At 33.4% G+C, this 10,096-nt stretch overlaps 1 protein-coding gene across 8 annotated transcripts in view; it reads left to right on the top strand.

Moving 5' to 3' along the window:
• LOC108564578 (NAD kinase-like) overlaps positions 1-9,808 on the top strand; it is a 16,825-nt gene extending 7,017 nt beyond the window's left edge. For 5 of the 8 annotated variants that reach the window (XM_017923671.1, XM_017923670.1, XM_017923668.1 and 2 more), the window contains 5 exons: positions 802-885; positions 6,926-7,055; positions 8,314-8,970; positions 9,066-9,148; positions 9,494-9,804. In XM_017923671.1, coding sequence (XP_017779160.1) covers positions 802-885; positions 6,926-7,055; positions 8,314-8,970; positions 9,066-9,148; positions 9,494-9,698 — 1,159 coding nt within the window. In that variant the 3' untranslated portion in view covers positions 9,699-9,804. The other 3 variants (XM_017923675.1, XM_017923669.1, XM_017923673.1) reach the window with 3 other exon arrangements.
• The last annotated feature ends 288 nt before the right edge of the window (positions 9,809-10,096 follow it).

Here is a 10,096-nt window from a genome sequence, read left to right as displayed (position 1 = left end):
TTGATGACTCCCCTTATTGCGATAATGTTATCTATCACCTCATGAATACGTGCAGCCATTGTATTATATCGACAGCAGGAATTTTTTATAAAACTGAAGCAACAACAAGAAACAGCTTGATTAAAGTGTACTTACTAATAATAATAATAATCTCTGAATCCATCGACGCGTTTCGCAATGAAGATGATTCACCGTTTTCCCCCGATTTCGCGAATGATCTGGACGGATTCCTGCGAATGGCAGGAGCTTCCTCCCGTATAAACATCGATTCAAACAGGTTGATTTGCTTTACAAAGTAATTCAATCTTGAATTTTCGTTTTGCTTTGCTTGACGTCAATGTTATTGTTCTTTAGAATTACCTGTTTAATTCGCAACAAAGTCAATTGAATTTTCAGCTTATTTTTAAACCTTATTTATGTATATTTTTGAGGTAGAACTTGGCAATGATGCACGTGTCTATAGCAACTTAGTAATTGTATAATGTTCTTGGCAATATTAAAGCGTATATTATTGGTAGATTGATCTTAGCAACCGTATCAACTTCGTATCTATAATATCTGTTACCTTAGCAACTTTATTATGCTTGATTATTGTTGTCTTTTGTATCTATATTTAGTGTCCTTGGTAACTTAAACTTGTCTAGCAACCATATTTAGAATTGTTAGAAACACTGCAATGTCATTAGCAACGTTTCCAACTGACTTATAAATTATTCACAATGACTTTTAAGTAAATGATATTGCGGTTGTTATTATTAGTTTATATATTAGATAATATATTAATATTTATTTTCTTTTCAGACGCACAAGATCGTTAAATGCACCCTCGCCATTCCAGCAGTTCGGTCCCTGCGGCAGGATTATGAAGAATTCCGCTATGGTTATGTAAGTTGTTCCCACGTTTATTAAACTAAAGTCTAAACTTTTGGTAGCACATTAATTAATTAGATTTTAGTTTAAATATTTTGCTAATTATTATTTAATTGAAAAATTAATTTTTAAGCTACCCTAAGTTTTTACATTACACGTAACACATATTTATGTAGTGCAAATAATTGTTGATCTGTAGACTCGTTTCGGCAACACAAATACTTGCAAGTAGATTGAACATGAAGTTTTGAAGATTATTTTTAACTAAGTTTCCTAATCCAGAAACTTACGAACGAGAAAAAATTGTATAATTGTACAAAATTGTAGAATTGGATAAATCATAGTGAGAGAATGTATTTAATTTGTATAGAATGGATTAATTGAAGTGTGTGAAGCGATTAATCTTCGTAATCTGTATTCGCAGTGTATTGTTTTTAATTTGCTACTGAGAACAAATGAATTTATAGCTCCTTATTTATCCAGTTAGGATGGGAACATATTGTTGATTGTTTTGATCGTCTCATGAAATGACTCAATGAAGTTTTATCTCTGAAAATCTACAATGACGATGATGATGATAATAGCGAAATTTCCTACAAAGGAATTATACCAAATAAGATTTGTTTTTGTTTATCAAATGTCTGCATATCGCACTGGAAACAGCAATATATTTAAATTTCGTTATGCAATAGTTTGTAAGCATTGTTTGTTTTCGATACATTTAAGAGTTACTTTTAAGCAACGAAATACATTCACAACGTTTCGAAATTATATGAAAGCAGATGTACAAAAACAATATTATTTCCTGCTCTTACTGATAATTGCATAATATTGAAAGTTTAGTAAATAAACTGAAAATTGAAAACAAGTAATTATTAATAAGTTATTAGTTTCTATTACAATCACTAAATAAGTTATGTAATTTCACTGGTTTTCTTTGTGCGGCGGAGAAAGAAAATTTGCTATTTCACAAACCGCAAAAAAAATTCTGTTACATTTATTTTCCTTCCGCTTCCACTATAAATGGTTTAATTGGAATGGATTTTCCATAATGAAATTGGATTTTCCATAAATGAAATGAAAAATTATATAATTGCAATAGTAATTTGTTCTATCACAATTGTTGTGGTAATTGTAATATTGTTGATTTGTTCTTTTTATTGTTTTTTTTTTTAATTAATCATCTTTTACATCTTTATTATTATTAAACATTTCTTTAAGAAAAGTCATTTGTTTAAACACTAACTTCATATTGATATAGAAATGGTAACGTTTCTTTTATAACACTTGATTGTTTCTTGTTGTGTTTTGGGACTTTGAACTTGGGACAAAAATATAAATGTTACATATTTTGTTTTGTCATTTTTCGTCAATTTTTACCCAATTTTTCGTTTACACAAGTAATGCATGTTAATTTTTATAAGGACTTAATTGAAAGAAGCATTAATTTATGAAAATCTATAAGTTTCAGTTGATAACTTGCGAATTACTTACTTTTTGCTCATTTTTATCATTGCCTTTTTAGGCGTTTTATTTTTATTGTTGTTGGTCGTTTATTCGCGTGTTTAATTATAATAATTGGAACATTCGTTAATGGCCTGTTGAGTCGCGGGGTCAGATGCGCGCGGTCTGTATATACGGCGGGGATTACGAGTCGGAATGGTAGAGAGACGACATCGGCGGGTTCAGTTAGTAGTTTTGTCGGTCAATCCTTGAACGGTTGACTCAAATTTTGTTGTTACTCCTTTACAAGTACTCGACAACAATATCCTCTTGTCGAATCTTCAAAGTGCAACTTGAAGAATTCTCTCTTTCGAGAAAAAAAAAGCAAATATATAAATTGAATTGTGTGAAACAGAGAATTCATCCGCATTTACGTTTCTGGTAAACAAAACTTATTATTTTAGTTAGAGAAGTCTGCGAAATGTCTGCACGGGCTTCGCTTAGTAAATACGATTAGCAATCGGGCAGGAATTCGACGCAGGCAACGAACAAATATGTAAACACTCAATTACCACTGATTGATACTCTTTCAAATAGTCCATTCCCTTAGCGCGCGCCACCCCCCTCGAAGACAATCCAATAATAAAAGTTCTTTGAACCTAGTTGCAAAAAAAAATCGATTCAATTATATACACGTAATTTTATTTCCTTACTTTTATACAAATATCTAAATTCGGTTTATTAATAGTGTTAATTTGCTTTCGTTTAATTACAATTAAATGATGCTCCGATCGACGTAATTGTGTGCGTTTATCGATGAATTATTGAATTGAAAACGCAAATATACGTATTTTAAACGATCTTTGATCGCAGAGTAATATTTGTTCTTGACGTTTAACACGTTTTCATTGAATGAAAAGCAATGATTTATTTTTCAAAAATAATTTGTTTTCTGTTTAATTGATCACGCGTTGATCGTAATTAGCAAATAGTACGTGATTTTTTTAATATTTTTTCATTTGATGATTAATAAAAAAAACAATGGTTTTCACATTTCCTGAAAATACAATTTAATTAATTAATTAGTACGTGACTTTTTTTAAATTCTCAATTGATCAATTAAAAAAAAAATATGTTTTTCCATTACGTTTCCAAGTTTATATAAATTATTACTAAAAATATTTTAATTTGAAATTTCAAAATAAAACAATTATTAGGTTGATTGCTTTTGATGTTTTTTTTTTTGTAAAAATTAATTATACTTTACTTAAGTTTTTCATAAAAAAACAATTAGATGAGCAAAATTGTTAACAATCATTGTGAATGTTAAAGTGTTGTTTTTTTTTACCGACTAAAAATCTGCTGGTAATCATCATACCTACACGTTTTATCTCTACAAATGTTGGATGTGTAGCGAGAGATGAAAAAAAAACTGTTTGTACTAGTTGAAATGGGATTTAATTGCGGCCATCGCGTAAATCTTATCACGTTTTACGTGATATCAGTGATATTTTCTGTACAACTATCATCAAATATCCCATTTTTACAAAAAAAAAACACACAACTTGCACGACTATTGTCACATTAGCATAGACTTAAAAGAGTGTCCATAATCAAGCTGGTTAATTCTTAATACGGATTTTCATTGTTTGCACACATTTTTTCTCTCTCTTTTATTTCTCAAATAATTACAATACAATGCCTCCCGATTACAGACAGTTTTTAATTAATTTACAAAAAAAAAACTTTCCACGATCATTTAGTTTTCATGCACGTAGAATTTACTAAACATTTCTTAAAAAAAAATCAGATGAATTAATTTTGTTGTATTGAATTGTATTAAAAATAGGAATCATACGTGCTTTAAACTGATTTTTATATAATCGACTTACAGATTCTGCATTTGACATTTGTTATCTGTCATTATATTATTTAACCTATTTATTTTTAATCAATTCAAAGAAATCTGTCATTATAATCGGGCAGAGTGTTTGACATTTGTTATCTGTCATTAATTATAATGACAGTGTTTGACAGGTTATGCTGTAATCTGTAAAGCAGTTGTTTCTGCATTTGACATTTGTTATTATATTATTTAATCTATTTATTTCTAATCAATCAACTCAAAGAAAACTGTCATTTTAATCAGACAGAGTGTTTGACACTTCTGAAGTTTATGCTGCAATCTGTAAGTCAATTGATTCTGTATTTGACATTTGTTATCTGTCATTAATTATAATCGGACAGTGTTTGACAGTTTAGGCTGTAATCTGTAAATCAATTGATTCTATATTTGACATTTGTTATCTGTCATTAATTATGATCGGACAGTGTTTGACACTTCTGAAGTTTATGCTGCAATCTGTAAGTCAGTTGATTATGTATTTGACATTTGTTATCTGTCATTAATTATAGACTGACAGTGTTTGACATTTCTGAAGATTATGCTGCAATCTGTAAGTCAATTGATTCTGTATTTGACATTTGTTATCTGTCGTTAATTATAATCGGACAGTGTTTGACAGTTTAGGCTGTAATCTGTGAGGAAGTTGTTTCTGTATTTGACATTTGACATTTGTTATTATATTATTTAATCTATTTATTAATCAATTCAAGTTTATGCATTTCTTAAATTAGCTACTTTCATATTTGACAACTATTATCTGTCATCATTAAGTGTTAGTTATCTAACGTCGACATGAAAAGGATATTTATTTTATGTCAAAAAAAAAAGAACGCCCTTGGCGCGAATGTAAATCATACTATTATTACACTATTTGTTTATTGTTGGAGAATCTGTAAACGAGCGGAATTTGAAAATAGTTCTATTTGAGTTTGCGTTTTTGAGCATATTACAATTGTCTCGTGACAAAAAGGATGTAGAAATAAGAATTAAATTAAAAATAACGTTTGTTTATTAACCTTGTTTTTCCAATCCGAATATGAACGTGTCGCAACAATCGTCGACGATTACATAACGGACGTTTAATTGCGACGTTAAATTGTATTAATATTTAACGTATCGTTAATAGATGCAAAACAAGTGATTTTTTTTTGTTGCAATGATAATTCTTAGATAGTTTTCTGATGCGAAATGTAAACACATTAATTTACATTTAATTCCATATCTACTGTTTGTTGCTGCGTTTCCTGCGAATGACTGGCGATAATTATTGGTTTCCGTTTTGATATTTTTTCCAATTATATTTTGAGAAACATTCTATTTTGTCTCCTTGTAAATTACATGCAATTTGCGTTTGTTCGATCGTACTTGTTTGTTGTTCTAATCATAGTTTATGTGCTTTTTTATGGCGTAAATCCGTCAGTGTTCTAGGGGATATTCAGAAATATGTACTCTTTTACGATTAGTGTTGTATCTTAACTAAATAATTTTATTTGAAAGGTGAATCGCGTTGCAAAAGAGAGGAAAACGTATTTCATTGTTGCAGCTTTAGGCGCGGAAACAATACCCAAGTTACTTGCAGAGTAATGCGTAGCTGTTTAATACATGACAAATTCTTGTGATTATGATAAAATTAACTTATTTTTTTAATCTCATGTTTTGTTTGAGTTGTGTCACAAGTACTTATACACGTTGTCAATTGGATTCAGCGATTTTTATGTTGTTGTTACAGCTTCAGGCGCGGAAACAATACCCAAGTTACTTGCAAAGTAATGCGTAGCTGTTTAATACTTGACAAATTCTTGTGATTATGATGAAATTAACTTATTTTTTAATCTCATGTTTTGTTTGAGTTGTGTCACAAGTACTTATGCACGTTGTCAATTGGATTCAGCGATTTCTGTTGTTGTTACAACTTCAGGCGCGGAAACAATACCCAAGTTACTTGCAATGTAATGCGTAGGTGTTTAATACATGACAAATTCTTGTGATTATGATGAAATTAACTTATTTTTTAATCTAATGTTTTGTTTGAAGTGTGTCACAAGTACTTATGCATGTTGTCAATTGGATTCAGCGATTTTTATGTTGTTGTTTGAATGTATTCAAAAAGATTCTATTAGCAATGGGTAATAAATATTCCACGATGTGAATTAATAATTGTTTCCAATAATGTTAGGATAAAAATAACATACGCACGTGTATATAAATGCATAGATTATTTATTGTTACTATTCAATTAAAAGTTTTGCCACTCGGATCGGATACACGTGCAACTACAACAATTATCAATTGTTGGAATTGTTCTGGAAATATGTGTGATAAATATGAATTAAAAAATGATCAATTAAGTTTTCGCTTTGCAGATTTGCAGATGGTCATCGTTGCATTGGGAATATCAGAATGTGAGGCTTTATCAGTTTGCCTACGTTCGGATAGATTTATTTTTGTTTTCTCGTGAGTGATTTGATTTGATTTTTCGAACTTGAAATTATTACTAAAGAATATGGTTGCCAACGGAGAGTCGATTGGGCCGGACAGCATTCTGTACGCAGGTCGCTACGACCATAACCAAAACGAGGTGAAACTGCTAAACGAGTCGCCGAAACACAAGTATTATTTGTACGTACATAGACAGAAATTTAATGTTGCTGTTTTTATATTTGTGGGAATTTGGAATTTAATTTGGTTGCTTCTGCGTCGTTTCAGGACCATCCAGGATCCAGCTAGTCAACGCCTAACATGGTACAAACCTCCCCTGACCGTTCTCGTGATAAAGAAGGTCAGAGATGCTTCCGTGCTCTCGCCCTTCGTCCAGCTCGTCAAATGGTTGATGCAAGTAAGTTTAATTCACGTTTACTGTTAGCGGTAACAGTAATAGTTAATTAATTGACCATTTCATTGTTTTTCTTAAAAAAGATTTTAGAAAAATACTTTTTTTTTACTAAATTATTAGTAGCGAATGAAATGGTAATCAGTTTTAATAATTATTTTGATATGCGTATAGATAATAATAATTCATATTTAATGCTAATATAAGTAGCGATGAAGGTGTTTTTCCTTACGAAACCATCTAGATGAATTTATCATTCGGTCAACAGTCGCAGATGACCTATATCGATGAAGCAAATGGAAAATGCGCATGGAAAATCGTGTGCCCTCCGACCTGCCGACCAAATGAATGCAGTGTGTATTATACACACATCGAGCAACTGTTTCGCTCGCTCGAGTCGCCATTGTTTTATTATTATTACTACTACTATCACCATTATTATCGTGGACGGGTTTGACCTCGTGCGGTGGTCGGAGGAAAAATTAATGGGAAAAACGACCAAATGACGGTGTTTTCGACACGCGAGGTCTCTCCATTAACCGATGGATGGATGGATGGAAAAATAAATAAATGAAAAAAATAAAAGCAAAGAAAGAATGTTGTAAACGAAGCAGAAGGTGTTTTTTTTGCTATATCCTTTTTCTTCTCTTCTCCGGTGCCCTTGGCATCGTAAGAAAGCACACTTTGCGCTAGCAAATAGAAAATAGTTGTTGTTGCTGCACCATTACCAGTATTATCATAATAATAGTAATAGCAAAGACTGCGGAGAAACGGATTGCAAATAACGTGCATCATTATTGGAATCTCGCGTTGGCTTTTGTCGGGAAATTGTCGCATTTTTTTTTGTATTACCTAAGCAACAGATTTTGTTATTGTTTGTTAATCTGACATTCAGTTGGTGGCAATTATTACGTGCATATTTCGCGTTACTTGGCAACTTGTACAAGTATTTGAATTAATACAAGATCAACGTGTTGCGGGAATTGTGAAGTTATGATACAAATATACCGTAAGTGTGTCATTATTGAGAAGGATATGATTTTAAAGTAATTTATCTTAACTATACTAATTACTATTTTTCTTTTGAAAGAAACGCTATAATTTTGACGATGAAGAAACTTTTGATTACGAAAACTCGGGCAACTTACAACATTCACAAATGAGACTATCATTATCAGTTAATGGAGATTTGGTTGCATAGTTATTGTCACGTATTTGTTTTTTTTTTACTAAATTAATTATTGGTAATTTTTGTGTGTTTCAGGAAAAGCGAATGGTTGTGTTCGTGGAGGCGGCGGTGATGGAAGAGACGCATTTGGATCAGTATCCTGAATTTTCTTCGATCAAGGACAAGCTGATGACGTTCAGGGACGGCAAAGATGATCTCACTGACAAGATAGACTTCATCATCTGCTTGGGAGGTGATGGCACATTGCTGTACGCGAGCCACCTCTTCCAGCAGTCGGTGCCGCCGGTGATGGCGTTCCACCTTGGCTCACTGGGTTTCCTCACGCCCTTTCAGTTCAACAATTTCCAGGAGCAGGTGAACAACGTGCTCGAGGGTAACGCGGCGCTCACGCTGAGGAGCCGACTTCGGTGCATCGTGATGAAGAACAAGGAGACGCAGAACAGCGCCAACAAGAAGGCCCCTACGAATCTGCTGGTGCTGAACGAGGTGGTGGTCGATAGGGGACCATCCCCGTACCTCTCCAACATCGATCTGTTCCTCGACGGCAAACACATCACGTCTGTGCAAGGGGATGGATTGATCGTGAGCACTCCTACCGGCAGCACTGCGTACGCGGTGGCGGCGGGCGCCTCCATGATCCACCCCAGCGTACCTGCAATCATGGTCACACCCATCTGTCCTCATTCACTTAGCTTTAGACCCATCGTCGTTCCGGCCGGCGTCGAACTCAAGGTAATTCGATCAAAACAAATCGTCTTGAATCCTCCTTTCATTTGAATCGAATCCTTCAGATTAAGAAATCCCCATGTTTTTTTTTTCTTTTGAAGATTTCAGTATCGCCGGATAGTAGGAACACCTCATGGGTGTCTTTCGACGGTAGAAACCGGCAGGAATTATTACACGGCGACAGGTAAAATGCACTTCAATAGGAATCGTTGCGTTTTCCGCCACCGCCACCGTCATGCATATGTTTTATTATTCCGTTGTTACACACTTCATGTTCGCACGAGTAAGCTTCAATCTTCTTGTATATTGCAGATAGCCCCAAGCCCGACGGCGCGTTCCTCCTCTTACGTTTGCTTCGACGGTAGAAACCAGCTTGAATTAAAGCCGGGCGATAGGTAAAACATAAAAATCAAAGTTGCTTTCGCGAATCGGTGGTTTGGTGGCTGTGGTCGATGATAACGCAATGATCTCTAGAATAAAACACGTCAATTCTGAACATATTTTGTAATAATCAGTTTTGCATTTTCAGCTTGAGGGTGACCACCTCCATTTACCCCGTGCCCAGTATTTGCGCGCAGGACCAGATCACCGACTGGTTCGACTCCTTGGCTGAATGCCTGCATTGGAACGTGAGGAAGCGACAGAAGCACCTGGAGGAGCTCACCGACCTCACGCATTCCAGCTCCAACGACACGTTGGACTCGCTGGAAACGCCCGAAGAGAAGGAATCCTAGTGTTTTCTTCGACATCACACCAATCCCACTCTTTCCCCTCGGGCGCCCGCAAAACCAAAATGTGCCGAAATATAAAAATTTGAAACAAAATAATAATAATAATATATAACTTTGTGATATTTTTCAAAATAAGAAAGAAGGATACCTTGTTTATATTTTTTTTTCCTAAGATGTATTGTTTTTTTTTTGTTTGTTTTATTTATCTTCTTCTTTGATTAGCAATTATAAATAGTCTCAGGTCTGGGTAGGTTCACAAGATGTTTTCTGTTTTATTTAAAAAAAAAATTATATACATATTCATATTATACGTTTTGAAATTCCTGTTCAATTTAATTACTTTAATTTTGTTGTAAACCCTTCTTTTTCGTATCGTTATGAAACCATTAAGTTTTTTTTTT

The sequence above is a fragment of the Nicrophorus vespilloides genome, unplaced genomic scaffold, assembly GCF_001412225.1.
Source record: "Nicrophorus vespilloides isolate i.1.1-1 unplaced genomic scaffold, Nicve_v1.0, whole genome shotgun sequence".
Taxonomy (NCBI): Eukaryota; Metazoa; Arthropoda; class Insecta; order Coleoptera; family Silphidae; genus Nicrophorus; species Nicrophorus vespilloides.
This window is presented reverse-complemented; position numbering and strand designations above follow the sequence as displayed.